Source organism: Lynx canadensis, chromosome A3 (assembly GCF_007474595.2).
Source record: "Lynx canadensis isolate LIC74 chromosome A3, mLynCan4.pri.v2, whole genome shotgun sequence".
Taxonomy (NCBI): domain Eukaryota; kingdom Metazoa; phylum Chordata; class Mammalia; order Carnivora; family Felidae; genus Lynx; species Lynx canadensis.
In genome coordinates this window covers 14,639,687-14,662,013 of record NC_044305.1, presented here as the reverse complement: position 1 = coordinate 14,662,013, position 22,327 = coordinate 14,639,687, and the positions used below count along the sequence as shown (strand labels likewise).

Below are 22,327 nucleotides of genomic sequence, written 5' to 3'. Positions count from 1 at the left end.
AGATTCAGATGGATATAGCTTTTTGTGGGGGGGAGGGATACAATGTAACCCACTACCAACATGTAACCAATGTCCCATATCAAGCACTAGGGCATCAGCCAGGCCTTCAAGGCTCCTTGTCTCTTTCCCCGGCACCAGAGGAACCACTGTCTTGACTTCTGATTCCCCTCCCCCAACTTTTTATTCAAAAGATTCTTAAACTTTCAGAAAAGTTTCAGGAATAGTACAGTGAGCACTCCTGTAATCTTCATCTCGATTCACCAGGTTTTTGTTTGTTTTTTGTTTTATTTATTTTTTGTTTTTGTTAGATTCACCAGTTGTTAATATATTGACACATTTGCTCCTTCTACGTTTAGATTTATGTTCATTTATGTTTATATTTATATATTTTAAAATTTGTTTTAATGTTTATTTATTTTGAGAGAGAATGTGCACGTGGGCTGGGCAGGGGCAGAGAAAGAGGGAGAGCGAGAGAATCCTAAGGAGGCTCCATACTGCAGAGACTGATGCAGGGTTCGAACTTACGAATCACCAGATCATGACCTGAGCCAGAAGTCAGCCGCTTAACCAACTGAGCCACCACATATACACATATATATTTAATATTATTTTGAGAGAGTGTGTGTGCATGAGCAGGGGAGGGGCAAAGAGAGAGGGAGAGAGAGAATCCCAGGGGGCTCAAACTCACGAACCATGAGATCATGACCTGAGCTGAAATCAAGAGTTGGAAACCAACTGAACCACCCAGGCGCCCCTCTGTTTATATTTTTATAAATATACGTAATACTTTTTTCCTGAATCACAAGGGAGTTAGTTGCAGACATGTTCATATTTCACCCCTAAATCCTCCACCTCAATCACTGAAGAATATAGACCATCGTCTACACAACCACAGTACAATTATCCAATATAAAATCTAAATTCAAATTTCTCCAATTATTCCATGAATATCCCTTAATATGGGCTATTTAAGCCTAGGACCCAGTACGCGATTTCATATTACTTCTAGTAGCCATCTTCTCCTTCTCCTTCTTCTTCTTTTAATTTTTTTAATGTTTATTTTTTGAGAGAGAGAGAGAGAGAGAGACAGACAGACAGACAGAGTTGAGTGGGGGAGGGACAGACAGAGAGAGGAGACAGAATCCGAAGCAGGCTCCAGGCTCTGAGCTGTCAGCACAGAGCCTGATGCGGGGCTGGAACTCATGGACCATGAGATCATGACCTGAGCCAAGGCCCATCACTTAACTGACTGAGCCACTCAGGTGCCCCTCTTCTTCTTCTTTTTTAAATCATTACTGGGGCACCTGGGTGGCTCAGTCGGTTAAGCGTCCAGCTTCAGCTCAGGTCATGATCTCACGGTCCATGGGTTCGAGCCCCGCGTCGGGCTCTGTGCTGACAGCTCCGAGCCTGGAGCCTGCTTAGGGTTCTGTCTCCTCTCTCCATCTGCCCCTCCCCCACTCACACTCTGTCTCTCTCTCAAAAATAAAGATTAAAAAAATTTAAATCATTATTACTGCATTTAAATTTTTCTGGCAAAATGAAAATTTTTCTGGCAATTTTTTTTAAGTAATGTCTACACTCAATATGGGGTTCAAAGTCATGACCCCGATATCAAAAGTTCCATGCTCTACGGACTGAGCCAGCCAGGTGCCCCAAAGAGTTGCCAATCTTGTGTCCTTTCCCAAATATTTTTGAACATGGACTGGTCCTTGACATTCAAAATCTGCCAGTTGCTGCTAGAGACTAGCAGCACAGTTCAGGGGAACTTTCTGTGATGATGCCAGTGACCTTTAACCTGCACCGTTTGGTGGGGTCGCCGCTAGCCACATGTGGCCTTTGAGCACTGGAAATGTGGCTAGTCAGACTAGGGAACTGAATTTTACCTTTTATGTAATTTTAATTAATTTAAATTGAAACAGGCACATGGGCCTCGTGACCATAGGGGTCGGACAGCCTGGGTCTAGACCAGCCGGTACACAAAGCTGGGAGCTCAGGCAAGGTCTGGGTCTGAGTATTCCTGTCTTTAGCCGGTCATCACTGTCACGTTACAGACAGAGACATCCGAGGTGCTGAGTGGTGGGGGGTCAGAGAGGGAGAGGGAGGGGCTCTGAAGTGTCACTTGGCCCTCCTTCCCGTCAGCCCACTGGTCCCCACGTCACTTCTTCCTCTGTGCTCCACACACATTGATTTAAATTTTTTTAAATGTTTATTTATTTTTGAGAGAGAGACAGAGTTGAGCGGGGGAGGGGCAGATAGAGAGAGGAGACAGAACCCGAAGCAGGCTCCAGGCTCGGAGCTGTCAGCACAGAGCCCGACGCGGGGCTCGAACCCATGAACCGTGAGATCATGACCTGAGCCGGAGTCGGACGCTTAACCGACTGAGCCACCCAGGCGCCCCTCCACACATATTTATTGAGCACCTACTTTGTACCAGGCCCTGAGAATAAAGGATGCGTGGTCTCCACTGTGGCTCTATCAGAGGGGATTGTAAATGTCTGCGAATGTGTTTGTCTTACACACATCACTCTGTCACTCACTGAGGTGAGGGGCCCGGCTCAGTGCCCGAAACTTAGAAGGAGCCTGGTAAACGTCTGCTGATTGACTGACTGATTGGGTAGGAGGAATGAAGGTAGGGGTAAAGTCTTCCAGTTGTATTCGAGAGGCCACGACCGAGAGGACAGGAGAGAAGGTGCTGTTTGCCGAGAAGAGTGCTGGTCCGATTCAGGAGACCCAAGTTCCCGTCTGGGTGCCGGCCCTGACTTGTCCTGCGTTCTTGTTCTTGGCAAACTTCTTCCCTCCTCCAGCCTCAGTTTTCCTAACAGTAAAAAGAAGTGGCTGGGCTAGATCAGGCCTCGGGGTCCTTGCGAGGGACATGGTCAACAGAGGTGGGAAGCAGAAGGACACCTCTTCATCTGTCTTATATACTGGGGATTTCTTGAGATCCAGTTGCCTAAAAGCGTTCTGGGCCTTTAAAAGTTGGGAGACTCCTGAGCCAGAAGAGGATCCCAGAGTTTGTTAGGTCAGGCTGAGGACAGCCTGCGTGGGGTTTTTGGGGAAACTCCTCGGCTCTTCTTACAGACTCCAGATCTGTGCTGGGCCTGCATCTGCCCAGAGATGCGCTTGCTGGGACCTTCCTTCCGAGGTGGTGAGCCAATCCCTGTGAGGAACGGGGGCACAATTCAGGAGGGAGCCTTGAGTCTCGGGGCAAGAGGGGAGGGGAGTGTACGTCTCACCCACGCAGGGACCGAAGGACCAGAGCCCCAGGGTGTGTGTAACCTGCCTCGCCCCACTCATGCATGACTCAGGCTGAAACTGGACGCTAAGGCAGTCACTCTGTCTAAGCCTCATAGGCCAGTATCTGCAGCACCGTTCAATTTCCTTCCCTCTGCCCTTGGGGAAAATGCTGTTGCCTTGACAAATTGGAGGTTATCAAGTCTGAAATCCCCCGCTCCTTTTCCACATGGCAAACTCCTATGCAGTCTTCAAAATCTGGCTCAGGTGTTGTTTCTGAAGCATTCCCTGACTTCTGACTTCTCCATAGAATCAATTACCCCCTTGGGCGCCTGGCAGGCTCAGTTAAGCATCTGCCTTTTGATTTTGGCTGAGGTTCGTGCGCTCAAGCCTGAGTTGGGCTCTGCGCTGAGTGTGGAGCCTGCCTGAGATTCTCTCTCTCTCTCCCTCTCTGCCCTCCCCTGCTCATACGTGCTCCCTTTCTGTCTCTCAAAATAAATAAATAAACATTTAAAAAAAGAGTTAATCACCCCCTCTTCCAATATGCAGACTCTGGAGCCAGACTGCTTGGGTTTGAACCCCTACTTTGCCACTTCATAGCTGTGTTTCCTTAGGTGAGCTACTTAACTTCTCTGTTGTCTCTATTTCTTCATCTGTGAAACGGGAAAAATAATAGCCCCCGCTCACTGAGTAGCTGTGAGGATTAAATGAGTTAATACATATAAATACTTAGGACAGTGCCTTAGGATAGTATGAATTAAAAAAAAGCTGACTAGCATGACTATTATTTTTCTGTGCTTAAGAAACACTTGCGAATATAGTGAACACAGTGGATAAAGGTCCTGTCCTCATAACCATCTCAGCCTGTGGGGAGAGATAGATGAATAAACAGGAAATTCACTCTGAATTATGAAAAATGCCACAGCAAGGGAAGTGGTGGAGTGAGGGGAGTCATGAGAGCACAGAAGAACCCCACTTCCCAGGTTGGAGTAATCAGCAGTCTTTTCTTGGAAGAAATGATATCTCAGCTGAAATCTGAAAGATGAATAAGATTTAGCCGGACACGAGAGGAGGGCAGAGAGGGGAGGTGTGGAAGGGTTGAGGCAGAATGGGGTGGTGGAAAGTGCAAAGGTCCGGGGGCCAGAGCGTGATGCCTTCTAAGAATGAAGTAGCAGGAGTGGAGGAGGTGGGTGGGTGCCCCCCTGTGTGTATGCTGGTTATTGAATGCATGTCTTTGTGATCTGTCTCCCTTCCTGGTTTGTGAGCGCCTACAGGACAAAACTCACATTTCCTTTCATTCCATATGCCTGCCTGATGCCCAGCACCCAGCCCAGCACTCAGCAGGGCCCAATAAATGTTTACTGAATGGGAATGAGAGATGAGAACCTTGCCTTTCCCATCGGGGGGCCATCCCCAGCAACCTTTCCATTTGTTCATACTTGTGAGTTAGGCATTCTTAATAGCCCTGGGAAGTCAAGTTCATTCATTTGTTCAGAATTGTCATCTGCTGTGCAGCCCCAACTCCTGTGAATTGGATGGTTCTGTCAGGACAAAGTCAAGTTTCTGACCCAACCAGGTGATGACAGGTCCCACTCCTGTGAGTCCCTCTCTGGATACCATTGGTGCCTGTCACCTTTCCAGCTTCTGTGTGCATACAGATCACCTGGGGTCCGTTCAGGTGACACAGATTCTGATTCAGCAGGTCTGGGGCCTGGCCTAAGTTTCTGCATTTCTTTTCTTTTTCTTTTTTTATTTTGAGAGAGAGAGAGCGCTCAAGCAGGGAAGGAGCAGAGAGAGAGGGAGAGAGAGAGAATCCCAAGCAGGCTCTGCGATGTCAGCACAGAGCGCAACGTGGGGCTGGAACCCACGAACTGCGAGATCATGATCTGAGCCGAAATCAAGAGCATAAGTCTTTTTTTTTTTTTTTTAATTTTCTATAGTTTATTTATGTTGAGAGAGAGAGCACACATGTGCAAGCAGCGTGGGGGCATAGAGAGAGGGGAGACAGAGAATCCTAAGCAGGCTCAGCACTGTCAGCACAGAGCCTGATGCGGGGATTCAGCTCACAAACCAAGAGATCATGACCTGAGCCGAAATTAAGAGCGGAACTCTTACCCAACTGAGCCACCTGGACGCCCCACATTCTGCATTTCTAACAAGCCCCCGTGTGATGCTGAAGCTGTAGGTCCAAGAATTACACTTTGAAAAGCAAGGCGCTAGACGATGTTGTCATTTTTCCTGGTCACAGTGCTGAGGGTACAAGGAGGCCTTGGCTGCCAGGCTAAGGAGTTTAGTCTTTATTCTGGAGACACTGGGGGGCATGGAAGCTTTCTGAGGGCTGAGCAAGAAGCTGAATTTGGGGTGTGGGTGCTGGGGGTTAGGGGGGCTGAGCTATAGCACTACCAGGTAGGAAATGGTACCTCCACGCAGAGGGTGGAGGGTGCTCTGGGCTGAATTGTGCTCCCCCCCCATTCATATGTTGAAGTCCCAACTCCTAGGACCTCAGAATGTGCCTGTATTTGGAGACAGGGTCTTTAAAGAGGTAATTAAGTTAAAACAAGGTCATTAGGGTGGATGCCAATCCAATATGACTGGTGTCTTAGAAGAGGAAGAAATTAGGACACACAGTTGTTCAGAGAGGGGACCACGTGCAAAGACACGAAGACTGCTGTCTACAAGCCAAGGAGAGAGGCCATAGCAGAAACCAACCCCGTCGACACCCTGGTCTTGACCAGGATGTCCCTGGGGGGCTCAGCTGGGTATCCAACTCTTGGTATCAGCTCAGGTCATGATCTCATGGTTCATGAGTTCGAGCGCCGCATTGGGCTCTGTGCTGACAGCGCGGAGCCTGCCTGGGATTCTCTCTCTCCTTCTCTCTCTGCTCCTCCTAGGCTCTGTCTCTCAAAATAAATAAGCTTAAAAAACCCAAAAGGGTCTGTTGTGTAAGCCGCCTCCTCCCCCACCAGTCTGTGGTACTTTGTTATGGCCCCCGAGTAGATGAATACAGACGGATGGATTTAAGAGAATTATACAGTTTGCCACCTGTTTGGATGACACGGGAGATGGGGCACACTATAGGATTATATACAGATGGTTGGGAAATTGGGAAGACCAGGGAGGAAAGAGTGCTATGAATGGCATAGAAGCAGGCAAGGGAGCCTGGGGGGAGGAGCGGGGCTGGAGAGAAGCGCATCAGAACCAGACACTCAGGAGGGTGGAGGAGAAGGAACAGAATGGTCCTTGTGTCAACTGGGGGCCTTGGCTGCAAGCAGGCAAAACTGGTTGGGTCTACCTTAAAAAAAATGAAAGGGAGGAGAGGGGAGGGGAGGGAAGGGAGGGGAGGGGAGGGGAGGGAAGGGAAGGGAAGGGAGGGAGGGAGGGGAGGGGAGGGAGGGGAGGGGAGGGGAGGGGAGGGGAGGGAAGGGAAGGGAAGGGAAGGGAGGGAGGGGAGGGGAGAGGGGGGAGGGGAGGGGAGAGGGGGGAGGGGAGGGGGGAGGGGAGGGGAGAGGGGGAGGGGAGGGGAGGGGAGGGGAGGGGAGGGAGGGGAGGGAGGGAAGGGAAGGGAAGGGAAGGGAAGGGAAGGGAAGGGAAGGGAAGGGAAGGGGACTGAAAAGGATTCTGGAGGCTAAGTGAGCCAGAGGCAAAGGAAGCTGGCCTGCTGTGAGCAGGGCGGAACCATGCTGCAGGGACAGCCCGTGAGGACTTGAGGGCTCCTGGCACCCCCTCCGCTTGCACCCGTTAGCAGATTCCTTCCCAGCCTCCAAAGGGGTCTGGAAAAGATATTCGGTCCGGGGTGGCTCTCATCACTGCGTAATCAGATTATTGCTCCCGTTATAAAGATGAGGACACTGTGTGAGTGGGCAAGGGGCAGGGAGAGAGAGAGGGAGGGAGACGCAGAATCCGAAGCAGGCCCCAGGCTCCGAGCTGTCAGCACAGAGCCCGATGCAGGGCTCGAACTCACCAACCCTGAAATCATGACCTGAGTGGAAGTCTGACGCTTAACCGACTGAGCCCTCAACCTGGGTTCTTCTGAAGCTGGGAAGGAATCTCAACTACCCCTCCCCACCCCCACCCCCTCCCCCGCCCCCTCTCCGAAAGCCTCTACTGCTGCTCTCGTCTTTTCCCATTGGAGAAATCCCGCATTGCCTCTCATCAGGAGCTGGGCTCCAACCGCTGGTGCTAGACCTCGGGAGGCCTCCTGCGTCTGCCTTCCTGCTGCATCCACGCTGAGCCCGTGCTATCGGCCCTTCAACCCGGCAACCCGGCTTCAGGTGTATCAAAGTCCCAGCGCGGCAAGAGGTTCAAACACATCTCGGCAGGCTTCGTGAATTCATTAGTTTTATTTCTCTCCTCCCTTCCCCCCGCCCCCAACAAGCCACAGGGTTGGGCGTTGGAGGAGGAAGGGGGCCCCTGGAGCTCAATATGCAAATGTATGCAGATCACATCTAAATGAGGGTGTCCCAGGATTAATGGGAAAGAAAGGCAATCAGAGCAGGCCTGGGGCTCTGCTGAGGTGCAGCCAGGAAAGGGCTCCCCGGGGAGGGTGTCTTAGGCTGTTTCAGAGCGTGTTCTTTGAAGCAATGTCTCTGCAGCACAGGGGAAGGAAGAGCTGCGGAAATTGGTTCTGGATACTTCCTGGCAAAATGTTCTTGGTTGCTTCAACTACGTTGCGGGTGGGCTGGAGGGGGGGGCGGGTAGAATCTCTGAGCCTCTCTCAGTTACCACGACCTGCAGGGGCTGCCCCTGTCGCTGATTTCTAAACCAGGGGAGCTTGGTAACACCCAGTTCTGGGCCCCACTGATTACTGAATCCGAATCTCTTCAGAATCTGTACTTTTTTTTTTTTTTTAAAGTCCACAGCCTTGGGAAATACTGGTACAAACCAGGGGTTCTTAGTCTGGAGTCTCTTACAGGCTTCAGGGAACCCGTAGAGGATTGTTTTCAATCCTGAGTCACGGGTCCTTTAAAAAAATACAAAAACAAATAAACCCACAACGACGCCCAGGCCACGACCCAGACCAATTAAGTCAGAATCTCTAGGGGATGAAACCTAGGCATCATTATTCAAAAGAAAATCCCCGGAGACTCCACAATGAACAGTCAAATTTGAGAAGCACAGTGGAACAGGTACTCTCATAAGACGTTTGTTATGAGAACCTACGTTCTCTTTTGGGCTGTGTAGCTCCAGGCCCTCTACCCGATATGCAAGTTTCAGGAACCTCTCCTGGGAAGCAAACTACCCTTAGGGCTGGTGTTCAGCTGGTAAGCACAAGTTGTTAAAATATTGAAACATTTCCTTGCCTACGCATTGGTAACAGGTCCTACTCTGAGCCTTCTAAATGCCCCAGAGCCCTAGCTAGCAGCCCCTTCTCCCAGACTCCTAGAACAGCAGATCCAGGAACAAAAGGGTTAATAATAGTCACCCCCCCTTTCCCCCGCCCCCCTCCAATGAGGGGCCTCTTGAAGTTCCTTGGATGGAATCAGTCTGATCCGTTGGGGTCCTGGTTGTTAAATATTTGAAGTCATTAGTCCTTATAGTGCTGTGGGAAGCATCAACTTCACAATCAGAAAGGCTAATTTTAGTACTAACTGTGTGACCTCGGGGCGAGTGGCTTTTTCTCTCTGAGCTTCAGTTTCCTCATCTGGAAATGGCTCTAAAGCCCCTCCGGTCAGCAGGGGGATGCAGCTGTAAAGCAGAGGTTTCACACTTGAGCCTGCATCAGAACCACATGGCAGGCTTGTTAGAGCAAACATTGCTGGGTCCCACCCAGAGGTGCTGATTCAGTAGTTCTGGGGTGGGAGCAGTGGACCATCTGCATTTCGACCAAATTCCCGGTGGTGCTGATGCTGCTGGTCCGGGGACTACACTTGGAGAACCGTGGAACTAGAAGATGCATGAGAAAGTATGCCTGGCCAAGAGGAGGGGCTCAGCGCAGGTTTGGGAAAGGGGCAGTGAAGTCACCAGTTGTCCTGTGTGCAGTGTGGACTTCTCCCTCCTACTCTGGTCCCAAGGCTCTCGATTCATCAGGCCAGGACCGACTGGATGTTTACCCTAGGGTTCATTTTTTTTTTAAGTTTTATTTATGCATTTTGAGAGAGAGAGAGAGAGAGAGAGCGCGCGCACGCAAGCAGGGGAGGGGCAGAGAGAGAGGGAGAGAATCCCAGGCAGGCTCTGCACTGTCAGTGCAGAGCCCGACAGGGGGCTCGAACCCAGGAAACTGTGACATCATGACCTGAGCTGAAACCAAGAATCCGATGCTTAACTGACTGAGCCATCCAGGTGTACCCCCCCCCCCAACCCCCCTCAGCTCCCTGGATGAATGTTCGACCACTGAATGTTTAACCTGGGATTTCCAAGGAGTAAGGCTTTCCTCAATCCCCTACCCATTGTGAACAGGACCAGATTTAGACCTTTAGGGGCTGCTACCCCTGAGAATATGGTGCCCTTCCCCATATGTCATTCAAAACAAAACAACGCCAAACCCTGAAATGACTATATAAGGAAATCCCCTGAAGATCCGACTTTTCCCGTGCTGGCTACTGTAAGGATTTTTTTCCCCAAATATCGACAACAGTCTTTGTGACAGGGAGCGATGAATAAGCGAAGCACAGATGATTTTTAGGGCAGCGAAACTACTCAGTATGATAGCACGGTGATGGGGGCACGTCATGCTGCATTTGCCCAAACCCACGGAACATACGCATTGAGGCCTTGCACTATGTCAATGCAGGTTGTCGGGTCATACCAAATGTCCCACTCTGGTGGGGGATGTTGATGATGGGGCAGCTCTGCCTGTGTGGGGACACGGGGCATGCGGGAACACTCTGGGCTTTCCTCTCAATTTTGCTGTATAGCTAGTAAAGCTGCTCTAAAAAATAGAGTCTTTTTAAAAAAATGTTTATTTATTGGGACAGCGCAAGGCGGGGAGGGGTAAAGAGAAGGGGACAGAGGATCTGAAGTGGGCTCTGCGAGGACAGCAGAGAGCCCGATGCGGGGCTCAGACTCAACAAACCGTGAGATCATGACCTGAACCGAAGTCGGACGCTCAACTGACTGAGCCGCCCAGGTGCCCCTTAAAAAACAGAGTCTTAATTTAAAATACCAACCCAACAAACAAAGAGTCTTTTAAATGTGTATTTTGGGGCTGCACCTGCTTTGCTGGGAACCCATGCATAGCAGTGGGTGATACAATGTCAAGGGAACTGGTCCCAGGCCGTCTCTTTCCCGGTCAACTGGCACATCCCCTCTTATAGACACAAACCTCTCACTGTAACGGAACCTCCCTTAGACTGTTCTCTGCCCTGTCCAGCCCCGCTTAATATTTTATTTTCCTTTTTATCCCCCCATTTTTCTCCCTACAGAACCCAGCCAAATATCCCACACCCATTCTCTCTGTTGATCCCTCCAGCTTGACTTCTGGGGACCCCACCCTGCCCCAGGCTGCTTCCCCCACTGACTTCCTTCTTGTCAGATCCAGTGACCTGATCTTAGCACGGGATTTGGAGTCAGAAGGGCTGGGCAGGAGCTCTGTCACTCACCGGCTGTGTGACCATGAGCAACCTGAAGCACTTCTCTGGGCCTCGCGTCTGCCACCTTGAAAATGGGCCACAGTCTCTGCCTCCTGTGAAAGCTCAGACTCAAATAAAATGGTAAGAAGTTCTGCCATTGGATCCAAATCAGAGGTAATAAGGTACGTGACAGCGCTGGAGAAAGAGTTAAGTGGATTGTGCATGGACTACGGAAATGGATGCCCACCGAGGTGGTTAGCAGCACATGCCGAATGTGGTGGAAAGAACAGGGTGCTGGTGCCAGGTCTGGGTCGAATCCCAGGCCTGCTCCTGGCTGGTTGTGTGGACCTGGCAACTCCCTGTGCCTCACGGGTTCCTCACCAGTGAAAGAGGTTTGTGAATCCTAATTCTTAGCAGAGAGAGCATTAAAATAGCAGAATCATGACGGCTAACGTTACTTTTGGTGTGTGTACCTACCGTGTGCTAAAAACTCGCAATGTACACTATCACTTGATCCCCACCACAACCTTTTGGGTGAGGACCGTCCTCCCTCATTTTACAGATGAGGCCATGGAGGCACAGACAGGCAAAGTGACTTGCCTAAGGTCACACAGCCAGATGTAGTAGGAGCTGGAATTTGAACCCAGGAGGTCTGATTCTGAGGTCTACACTATATGGCTTCCTTTTGGAGGAGCTAAAAAGAGATAAGGGGGAGGGATGAGATTATTATTAAGGCCTCTGAGAATCGACCTGGTGATCGCCACTACCCGGGGCTAGTGTGGGTGGGGGCGGGTGCTTGGGTGGTGCTCTATCCCTGGGGCAGTGTCTTACAGTATACCCACACCTTTCTGCTTCATCCCAGACAGAAATGTCTTTCTCATTTCCTGCCAGGGCATCTCAGGCCTGGCCGCCCCTCCCTTCTCTGGCAGGTTCGGGAGGAACAGGGTTGGAATTCCCCATCCTAAATCAGGGGAGAGGTTCCTCCCCTCGTGAGGCTGACCCCAGTCTGGGGGCCTGGTGTTACTAAGGGCAGCCCGCAGGGCTGTGTCATCCAGCTGGTGACTCAGGGCTCCGGGGTCAGCCCCCTCCCCATCTTACGGGGTCTCCACCTGAAGGAGGGGCTTAGAGTCCAAGCTACGACCCTGGTCAGGGTCAAGGGGTGCCCACCTGGAAGAATATCCTGCTCTCTGCCTCCTCCTCTCCCAGGGCCTTGGCTAAACTTGTGGTATTGGAAGGAGGGGCTGAGGGAAGTGGGGAAGGGGATGTGGTAACCAGAACCGCTTCCTGCCATTGCCGTGTTGAAAGCCAAGCTCTTCCAAGTTCCTCTTGATGGGGGCTGGGGAGCCAGGGGATAAAGGAGGAAGCTGGGAGGGGGGTGAGAAAAGGAGGGGTCTTGTTTGGATTAACTCCAGGAATCAAGCCAGAGGTTCCTGGCTAGGTGCCCTCTTCCTGTCCCCCCCCCCGCCCCCCCCAATTTGGTCAAAACAGCCAGCTGCCTAGAGGCCATCAGAATTAAAGTAGCAGCAAGCACTTTTTCCATGTGCCAGAGACTTTGTACCTGTTAACTCATTTGATCCTTACAACTCCATGAGGCAAGCACTATGATCACCCCTGTTTTACAGATGGGGAAACTGAGGCACTGACAGGTTATGTCAATTACCCAGCTCACACAGCAAGTTGGTGCCAGAGCTGAGATTGGAACTTAAGTAGCCTGGCTCCAGAGGGCAGGCTCATAGCTGCCACTCCTTAGTGTCCCACCCATGCTGTCCCCGGCTTGCTCTGGTACCTAAGAGAGGTCAGTTCTCTACTCTGGGCCCGCAGTTTCCTCATCTGCATAATGGAGATAGTTGGAGTAGATTGGTACACTTCCCTCTTGTGACGGTTGTCTCTCTGGTAATTCATTCAATTTCTCCCGTACTGGACTCTGTTCCACTAGCACAGTGACAAAGCTATCTTGGTCACTACCGTAGTCCCAAATTCTTAGCACAATGTTTGGCCCATAAAAACTCAACAAATACTTGAGTAAATGGTCTTTACAGACTTGAGGATCATCATCAACGGTTTGAGTATATGATAAACGTTTTGAACTCTTTATATAAAAAAAAAAATCAACGTACATCAGTGGTTCTCAACTGGCAGTGGTTTTGCCCCTCCCACCCACCCAGGGGACATTTGGCAATGTTTGGCAACATTTCTGGTTGTCACAACTGGCAGGGGGAGGTGCCACTGGCATCTAGTGGGTAGAGGCTGAGGAGGCTATGAAACATCCCACGATGCACGGGACAGACCCTCAAAACAAAGAATTATTGGGCCCCAAATGTCAATAGTGTTAAATTTGAGAAACGTGACATACATACATACATATGACATATTTTGTACAATTGATGGTAAGTTGGGGGTGGTTCGTGGATTCGCCTAAAGCTTGCGTCTGCCACCAGGTGAAGACCCCTGGATTGGAGGGTCTCTTTGTTTCCATCTCTAAAATGATATTGCTCAATGACCTTGAACTCTCAAATCTGGAATATAGTTCCCCTGGGTCCCCTGTCCTAGCCTCTGGTTCCCCAAAGGCGTGAGCCTGCTCCCTGTTCTTCTGTGGGTGCAGGGAATTAGGGGAGAAGGTGCCGGGTTTGAGGTCTCTTCTTCCTCCCTGCCTCCCCTGGCCATGTTGGTTCCCTGTAAATGGCGGTAAATATGAAAGACTTCAGAACCAGGCAGCCTTAGGCTTGAATCCTGGTTCTGCGAATTAACTCTCTGTGTGGTCATAGGTGAGTTCCTTAACTGCTCTGAGCCTCAATGTCCTCCTCTAAAAATAGGAGAGGGTACTCATTAAATCTACCTCGCAGATGGTGGAATGAGATGCTTACAAGCAACTTCTCACAGTAGTCTCAAGAAATATATTATTATTATTATGGTTTGGAGGTGAAGTGACTTGCCCAAGGTGACACAACTGGGAAATGGCAGAGCGGGGACTGAACACCAGATCTAAAGTGGATGCCCATTAATTAGTGAACTCTAGAGCTTCAGCTTTTCTAGAAGGGAAGCGAAATGTCCTCGTCTCAAAGATTCATTTATTCGACAAGCACAGAAAGTGCGTGGCACGTAGTGAGCCCTTTAAACCCAGCTTATTGGACGGCTAGCGTTGCCCTTCCCAAGGGATTCCTCCCGGAAGGCAAACACAGATCCTTCCCCACCAGGGCTGGCTGGGAAGAAGAGAGGGAGGTAGGCACAGGGGTGATAACCGGGGCTACAGCTTGGGCTCCTGGAGAAGGGCTGGAGAACTGAAGGTTCCCCAAGATCGTCCCCTCTCCACCATTTTGTAGTTGAAGAATCCAAAACCCAGAGAGAGGAAGACATTTGTTGTAGCTCACATGGCAGATTAGAACCCAAGACCCTCGGAGTCTCCCGATTCCAAGTTGGAATCACCATCTTCCCCCAGGTCATTAAAAGCAACCATGGCCATTCTTGAGAAATTGCACCATACACTGGAGTAAGCACTGTGTAGGTATTTGATCTCATTTTATCCTCCATCAATTTAAGGACAAAGGGTCCTTTTTTATAGCTGAGGAAACAAGTTCAGAGTGGTAGGACATTTGCCCTAGGCCCTGAAGGAAGAGAGTGAGGCCTGTGTGCTGGCTTCCAGATGCCCTAAACTTCCCCCTTTACTGTCCTGAAAGACTCAGCCTGTGGAAGACGGCTGGGTGGGGGTGGGGGGGTGCCCTGGGGGAATCCCGCAATTCCCCAATTCCTGCTGCTCCTTCCGTCCCTAGGTGAGGCAGGGAGAGGAAGCCCCCCACCGTCGCCCTTGGGAAAGGCTTCAAGGGAGGAGAGGACAGAGCCTAGCAGTGTGGGGAGGGGCCCATAGATGGGGTGTGACTGGGAAGGGGGAAATCTCTGGGTTCAGGAAGAGGCCTCGGGGAATCTCTCATCCCCTTCCCTTAGGCTGACCGCTTGGGGCCTTCAGGCACAGAGCTCAGGGAGCCCTCCAGCCTCCCTTCCTTGCTTTCATTCAGTTCTCCTAAGCTCTGCATTTTGCAAAACCCAACCCTTCCCCTGTGGGCCTGTGGTTTCCTGTGGGTCTGGGGTCCTGCCTGACTTGGCAATGGGACTGTGGGCAGTGGGGACAGGAGGAGGTGGTGTAAGCCCTTTGTTTGCCTGCTCATGCTGGGGCTGCCCCCCCCCCCAAACACACCTCATCCCCTGAGTCAGCCCCCGCCTGGCAGGGAGGGGCGGGGTTACTGATTCAGTTAATAGCGCCTGCTTAAAGCCCCCACAAGGACAGCTGCACCTAGACACCGCCACCCTCACCATGAGCCCCAGGCAGCCCCTGGTCCTGGCGCTCCTGGTGCTGGGCTGCTGCACCGCCGCTCCCAGACCACGCAAGCCCACCGTTGTGGTCTTCCCAGGAGACGTGCGAACTAATCTCACTGACAGGCAGCTGGCAGAGGTAGGCTAATACCCCTGCATGTAGTTAGGGAGGGCTGGCCAGGAGTCTCAGGGAGGGCGTGAGGCTTCAGAGGAGATTCTATCGGGCAAGTTGAGGGTGATGGTCGTGCCTGGAGGACAGAGGTATCTGGGATCGGGCCCTCAGGGGTCCTGTGGAGGCTCTGGACGGGCGATGGCCAGGAATGGCTAATAAGGGTTTCCTAGGTGGGTAATGGGACGTGATGGGGGTGGTGATGCTTTGGAGGGTTCTGGAGTGGGGTGAACAGGGGTAAAGGCTAGGAGGCCCTGAGGTAGGCTGGGCCAGGGGCATGCAGGGGTGGGAAGGAGACGAGGATGTCTACAGGGGAGGGAGTTAGTGGGTGGGCATAATCACTGGTATCCAGGGTACCAAGTCCTGGAGAGCTGATAGTCCCCGAGTGCCTGGAGGATGGAATCCTGGCCCGTTAGGGCCGGGCAAGAGTCAGGGCTCTGGAGTATCTCTGCCCTTCCATCCACAGGAATATCTGTATCGCTATGGCTATACTCATGTGGCGGAGATGAGCGACGACCAGCAGTCCCTGAGTCGGGGACTGCGGCTTCTCCAGAGGCGCCTGGCTCTGCCTGAGACTGGCGAACTGGACAGAACCACCCTGGAGGCCATACGAACCCCGCGCTGCGGCGTCCCAGACCTGGGCAAATTCCAGACCTTTGAGGGCGACCTCAAGTGGCATCACCACAACATCACGTACTGGTGCGCGGCAGGGCCCCGAGAAGGCGGGGGAGGGGGACGGGAGGGCCAGACCCCGCGCGGGCGGCGGCGAATTCGTCCCTCAGACAGACCCCTAGGTTTCGATGTGCAGCCTGGGGCAGGTGGCTCCGCCTCTGAGCCCTCTGTTTCCCCTTCAGGGAAGTGGGCCTGGCAATCTGAGTCTTCCTGCTAGGGCCCCTGTGAGTGTCCCAAGAGAAAAATGCGTCTGAAAGTACCTTGTAGGTGAGAATGTGGAACGCAGGGAACATCGTGCCTGCTGAAGTCGCTGAGACACCGGGTGTCGCTACCGCCCCGGCTCCGGACTCACTTCGGACCTCTGTCCTCTCGCCTTTCACCTGTAGGATCCAAAACTACTCGGAAGACTTGCCGCGCGACGTGATCGACGACGCCTTTGCCCGCGCCTTTGCGGCCTGGAGCGCGGTGACGCCGCTCACCTTCACGCGCGTGTATGGCTTCGAGGCAGACATCGTCATCCAGTTTGGTGTCAGGGGTGAGAAAGCGAGAAGGGGGAGGCCGGGAGGGTCTCGGACGGGGACAGCGGAGGGAGGGCCACGGAGAGAGGAGAGCGGGCACTGGACGCCGCTTGGTCTCGCCTGTCCCTGCAGCCCTGGCCGCCTCTGGCTTTATGCGCCCCCTCCTGCCCGACACGGCGCAGCGCGGGGACGCAGGGCTCGGACAGCTGCTGTAGGCGGGACCTCAGCCCACGCTCAGGGCAGCGCACGGTCTGCACGACTGCTCTCGGCCAACCCCCTCCTCCTGCACCTGCTTCTCTAGAGCACGGAGATGGGTACCCCTTCGATGGGAAAGACGGGCTCCTGGCACACGCCTTTCCTCCCGGCCCAGGCATTCAGGGAGACGCCCACTTCGACGATGAGGAATTGTGGTCTCTGGGCAAGGGCGTAGGTGAGATCCCGAGCCGCCCGGGCTCGCATTCCCTTCTCTTCTCACGCCCATCGCCAGCCGCCCTGACCCGGTGCCCCTTCTCCTGCAGTGGTTCCCACCTACTTCGGAAACGCAGGTGGCGCCGCCTGCCACTTCCCTTTCACCTTCGAGGGCCGCTCCTACTCGGCCTGCACCACGGACGGCCGCTCCGACGACATGCTCTGGTGCAGCACCACCGCCGACTACGACACCGACCGCCGGTTCGGCTTCTGTCCCAGCGAGAGTGAGTGCGGGGTCGCGACGGGGGTGAGGGGCTCCCACCACCCTCGAGGGTTCGAGGTTTTAATCCCGGCTCGGCCACTAGCGCTGTGTGGCCTGCAAGTGACCCTCCTGTTTTCTGGGCCCAGTTTCTCATCTGTGAAACGGGGAGAGGAGGAATGGAGTACAACCGATGGTCTGTGGGTCAATAAACTCGTGACATCCTCCCCCCTCCCCCGCCTCCCGTCCTCCCCTCCCCTTAATTGTATGGGCTTCCTCAGGACTCTACACCCGGGACGGCAATGGAGAGGGCAAGCCCTGCGTGTTTCCGTTCACCTTCGAGGGCCGCTCCTACTCCGCCTGCACCACCGAGGGTCGCTCAGACGGCTACCGCTGGTGCGCCACTACGGCCAACTACGACCAGGACAAGCTCTATGGGTTCTGCCCAACCCGAGGTACCTCTGCCCCGCCTACCAGACTCAGCCTCGCCCCCTCGTTCCGCACTGGCCCCCGAAACGAGGCTCCCCCACCCATCAGCGTGTCTCTCCACTCTTCGTTGGTCCTCAGGATCACCGTGTCTCCGCCCGCGATCACGGCCCCTCCCCCTGACTTCCACTTGCCCCCGCCCAGCCGCATCCCTGTGCCTTGGCCTTTCAGCCCAGACAGCTTCCTCTCCCTTAGTCTCAGGTCCCCAGGCCCTGCCCACCAGCCTAGCCGGGTCTCAGCTGTGCCCCCGGCACCCTAGGCTTTTATAAAAAGAACACCAGGGGGCGCGCCCGGGTTACTCAGTCGGCTGAGCAGCCGACTTCATTTTATCTCAGGTCATGATCCCAGGGTCATGGGATGGAACCCCGTGGCCTCCAACCCCCAGCTGGGCATGGAGCTTGCTTAAGATTCACTCTCTCTCTCTCACACTCGCTCTCCCACCCCCTCTGCCCCTCCCCCACTCGTGCGCGCGCGCGTTATCTCTCTCTCTCTCATAAATAAATTAGTAAGTAAATAAATAAAATAGGACACCAGGATTATCCAGCTCCTGTGCCACCAGCCTCTGGCCCCTTATTGGGCCCACTCAGCTGGTTCACTCAGCACCCTTTGTCTCTCCAGCTGACTCTACAGTGACCGGTGGCAACTCCGCTGGGGAGCTGTGTGTCTTTCCCTTCATCTTCCTGGGCAAGGAGTACTCAACATGCACCAGGGAGGGCCGCGGAGATGGGCACCTCTGGTGCGCCACCACCTCGAACTTCGACAGAGACAAGAAGTGGGGCTTCTGCCCGGACCAAGGTGGTCAGGGTTCCAAGGTTGGGGGCAGCAGTGGTGGGGGAGGGATGGCCAGGGCTGGGAGCTCGGCTGGGCTCACATCTCAAGGTCCCTTTTCCCTCCAGGATACAGCTTGTTCCTTGTGGCAGCCCATGAATTCGGCCATGCTCTGGGTTTAGATCACTCATCGGTGCCAGAGGCACTCATGTACCCCATGTACAGCTTCACGGAGGGCCCCCCCCTGCATGAGGACGACGTGAAAGGCATCCAGCATCTGTACGGTGAGGTTATTGGGCAGGGATGCAAGGAAGGGCGGTGCCTTTGCTCTTGTACCGAGAATGGGGAAATGGGGATCAGCGAAGTGGGGACCCCTCCACATTTATCTGCGGAAGAGCCTGGGGTCAGTGGGTCCAATTGCTGTCGGGTCAGTGCTTGGAGAAGATGATAAAGAGCCCAGATTCTAGAGTGAGACAGATGTGGGTTCAAAAGCCAGTGCAGCCACTTCCAGGCTAGGTGACCTGTGGTACGTGACTTCAGCCCTCAGTTTTCTCACCTGTGAAATGGGGCTAATAATGTTACCTGCCTCATTGGGTTGTGAGGAGGTTTAAGTGAGTTTCAATATTGTCTGACATATAGTAAGCACCGTGTAAGTGTTTAATATTTGTATTGTTATCATCACTATGATCATTAGTATTATTCCCTCATTTTAAAAATGGGAATAGTAAAGAATCTATTTGATTTTTTTTTTAAGTCAAATGAACTAATGTAATTTTATAAAGCTCTTAGCACTAAGTTTGCCACTCAGTTTGAGTGCTCAAAACCCAGTTCTTTCCCACTAGCCTGGAGAGGGGGAGAGCTCCTCCATGTCTTCTGTTCATAGGGCCTGGCCCAGACTTGACATAGCCCAGGGATTAGATAAGCATGATCGGAATGGAAGGTGAATGTATGAAAAAAAAAAAAGCCAGCCTGTGATTGGGGGAAGGTAGGCTCCAACATCTAGAGTGAAGACAGTGAGTGCCAGGGGCCTCACTGATGCGTTTTGGGGAACATACGTTCCACCAGCACAGGTGTATGTAGCAATAGAAGGTCTCATCCAGTGTCTCTCTTTAGGTCCTCGCCCTGAACCTGAACCACGGCCTCCAACCACCACCACACCTGAATCCCAGCCCACGGTCTGCACTACGGGGCCTCCCGCCACCCGTCCCCCAGAGCGCCCCACTGCTGGCCCCACAGGCCCCCCTTCAGCTGGCCCCACGGGTCCCCCCACTGCTGGCCCTTCTGAGGCCCCTACAGTGTCTTTGGATCCAGCAGAAGATGTGTGCAACGTGAACATTTTCGACGCTGTTGCGGAGATCGGGAATCTTCTGCATTTCTTCAAGGATGGGTGAGGGGGCAGGGATATGTGGCTGGGGGAGGGGACTCAGGGGAGGGCCCTGCCTGTTCCTCTCCACCCACTGGCCTTCGGTTCAAAGTTCAGTGGCCCGCTGGTCCCTTCTCTCATTCCCAGGAAGTACTGGCAGTTCTCTGAGAACCCAGGACGCCGGGTGCGGGGCCCCTTCCTTATCACCAACAAGTGGCCTGCGTTGCCCCGCAAGCTGGACTCCGCCTTTGAGGACCCGCTGACCAAGAAGACTTTCTTCTTCTCTGGTTAGTTTCCTCCTTTCTCCTCCCCCGCCCCCGCCCTCCTCATCCTTGCGGATCTAGGAAGACCCGCAGATCGAGTAAAATCCGTGAAACATTTCATGCGGATTAGGAACAGGCGCCCCCTTCTGGCGGGTGCAATTGAGCAGCTCTTCACCGTCCTCGTGCACCGTCCGACGGAGCGGTGGGTTCTGCTCCTTGGGCACCCAGATTGCCGGCAGGTCGGGCGCGGAAAGGTCTCGCTGGGTTCTTCCTCTTGACATTCAAGGACAATGTGTGGCCACTCCCTGCCCCCACACCGATGTGGCTCTCCTCCCCCGCAGGGCGCCAGGTGTGGGTGTACACAGGCGCGTCGGTGCTCGGCCCGAGGCGTCTGGACAAGCTGGGCCTGGGCCCGGAGGTGGCCCAAATCACTGGGGCCCTCCCGCGCAGCGGGGGTAAGGTGCTGCTCTTCAGCAGGCAGCGCTTCTGGAGGTGAGAGTCTCGGCGACCGCCGGCAGGGGGACCCCGGGCGCCGTCCGCCCGCCCTCCGGCTCAGCACCTGTCTCTTCACCGCCTTCCTGCAGGTTCGACGTGAAGACGCAGACCGTGGATCCCAAGAGCGCCGGCCAGGTGGAGCAGATGTTCCCCGGCGTGCCCTTGAACACGCACGACATCTTTCAGTACCAAGGTGAGGGCTGCTGATGGGGGTCAGGTCCCTCCCCGGGACACTTCCCACACTTGCCTGCCTCAGTGATTAGTCAAATTCTGAGGGAGAAAAAAAAAAAATCCCCTGGAGATTGAGGCAAATGCTCCAGCACAGGTACATTCCCCATAGAGGCAGGGACCTTTCCCAGATCATAAAGGGACACAGAATTAGAACCCAGATTTCCTACCCACCCCACCCCCCAGCTGGAAGTTTACCGCCTCCCCCCCCCCCCTCCAGTACAGAACAGTGGTTTGCATGGAGGCTCATTCCTCTATTAGACAATATTTATCAAGTGTTATAATATGCCAGGCATTGCGTTGACGCTGGAGATACAGTGATAAAAAAGGCACTTCATTACTCTGCGTCTTTGGGCCAGTCACTGCTGCTCACAGAACCTGTTTCCTCATCTGTAAAATGGGGACGCTAGCTGGGGTTTTCCTTGTCTTTTGCACCACTCACATGCAATCAACTGACAAGTTCTGTTGACTTCATTACCAGAATGTTCACTTCTCACCATCTCCCTTGCAAACACCCTTGTTCAAGCCATACTGGTTGCTCAATACCATTACGATATTCTCTAGGAGTAGAGAGTGGTTAGGAGTAGAGGGCCATGGTCTTGGGGGGAGACTCCAGACCCATTCCAAGGTAAAAACAAACAAACAAAAGAAAACTATGGGGATCTGATCTGCTCCTCAGACCCTCCCAACACTCTCCTGTCATTTCCTCTGCTCCACACCATCCACACCGGCCTCTGGCTGCTCTAAACACAGCAAGGTCAAGGTCACACCGAGCTTAGGGCCTCTGTGCCAGCTGGTCCCTCTGCCTGGAGGTTTTCCCTCAGACTGTCACTGGGCTGCCTCCCTTTTGCCCTTCGGGTCTCAGTACTTAGGCTACCTTTTCAAAGAGGCCGTCTCTGACCCTTGTTCTGTATTCACTGACTTGCTTTTATTTCCTTCATAGCTTTCTACGTTGCCACAGTCTCATTTATTAAGTGTTTGCTTGTTAATCATCTCTCTTACCCCACTAGAGTGTAAACAGCAGCAGAACTGAGATCATGCCTGCATTTTTTCTCTCTGCTGTATAACAGTGCTTAACGCTATAAATATTTGATGAAATGAATGAATGAATGAACGTTGAGTGAATTGTTCTGAGCACGTGCTGTGTGCCAGGCTCTGTGGCGGTGCTTTGGACGTGGAGGTTTTCTGCCCTCCGGCATCTCTGTGGGGGAGATGGAGGCATTGTATGAAAGATCTAGAAAGGGCAAGAGGGACGATTGTAGAGATCTTGCTCCTGTCTCTGTGTGTGTTTGTGGGAGGGTTGGAATCACCCCTCTTGGGCTTGTCTTTCCCCTGCAGAGAAAGCTTACTTCTGCCAGGACCGCTTCTATTGGCGTGTGAGTTCTCGGAACGAGGTGAATCAGGTGGACCAAGTGGGCTACGTGACCTTTGACCTCCTGCAGTGCCCCGAGGATTAGGGCTTCCCATCCTGCTTCAGCGCTGCAGAGTGGGTCCTCTGGGGACCATCCCAATGGGGAAGGAGCCAGTTTGCCGGATACAAACTGGTGGGTCTGTTCTGGAGGACAAGGAGGAGGCGAGGTGGGCTGGGCCCCTCTCTTCCCACCCTCCTCTTTTGTGGGAATATTTTTAATAAACTTGAATCCTTTAACCTTGA

General features: G+C 53.2%; 1 protein-coding gene across 1 annotated transcript; it reads left to right on the top strand.

Moving 5' to 3' along the window:
• Positions 1-15,008: 15,008 nt before the first annotated feature.
• MMP9 (matrix metallopeptidase 9) lies at positions 15,009-22,327 on the top strand. The gene is made up of 13 exons (XM_030309477.1): positions 15,009-15,183; positions 15,680-15,912; positions 16,272-16,420; positions 16,705-16,833; positions 16,922-17,095; positions 17,352-17,525; positions 18,175-18,351; positions 18,453-18,608; positions 19,438-19,711; positions 19,835-19,974; positions 20,292-20,442; positions 20,535-20,638; positions 22,012-22,327. Exons 1-13 carry the CDS (start codon positions 15,046-15,048, stop codon positions 22,128-22,130), a joined length of 2,118 nt encoding a protein of 705 aa, XP_030165337.1. The 5' UTR covers positions 15,009-15,045; the 3' UTR covers positions 22,131-22,327.

Coding starts and splice junctions, on each gene's coding strand:
- MMP9 (XM_030309477.1), top strand. CDS start 15,046: ATGAGCCCCAGGCAGCCCCTGGTCCTGGCGCTCCTGGTGCTGGGCTGC. Junction 17,526..18,174: donor TGGGTTCTGCCCAACCCGAG/GTACCTCTGCCC, acceptor TTGTCTCTCCAG/CTGACTCTACAGTGACCGGT. Junction 19,975..20,291: donor GAAGACTTTCTTCTTCTCTG/GTTAGTTTCCTC, acceptor CCTCCCCCGCAG/GGCGCCAGGTGTGGGTGTAC.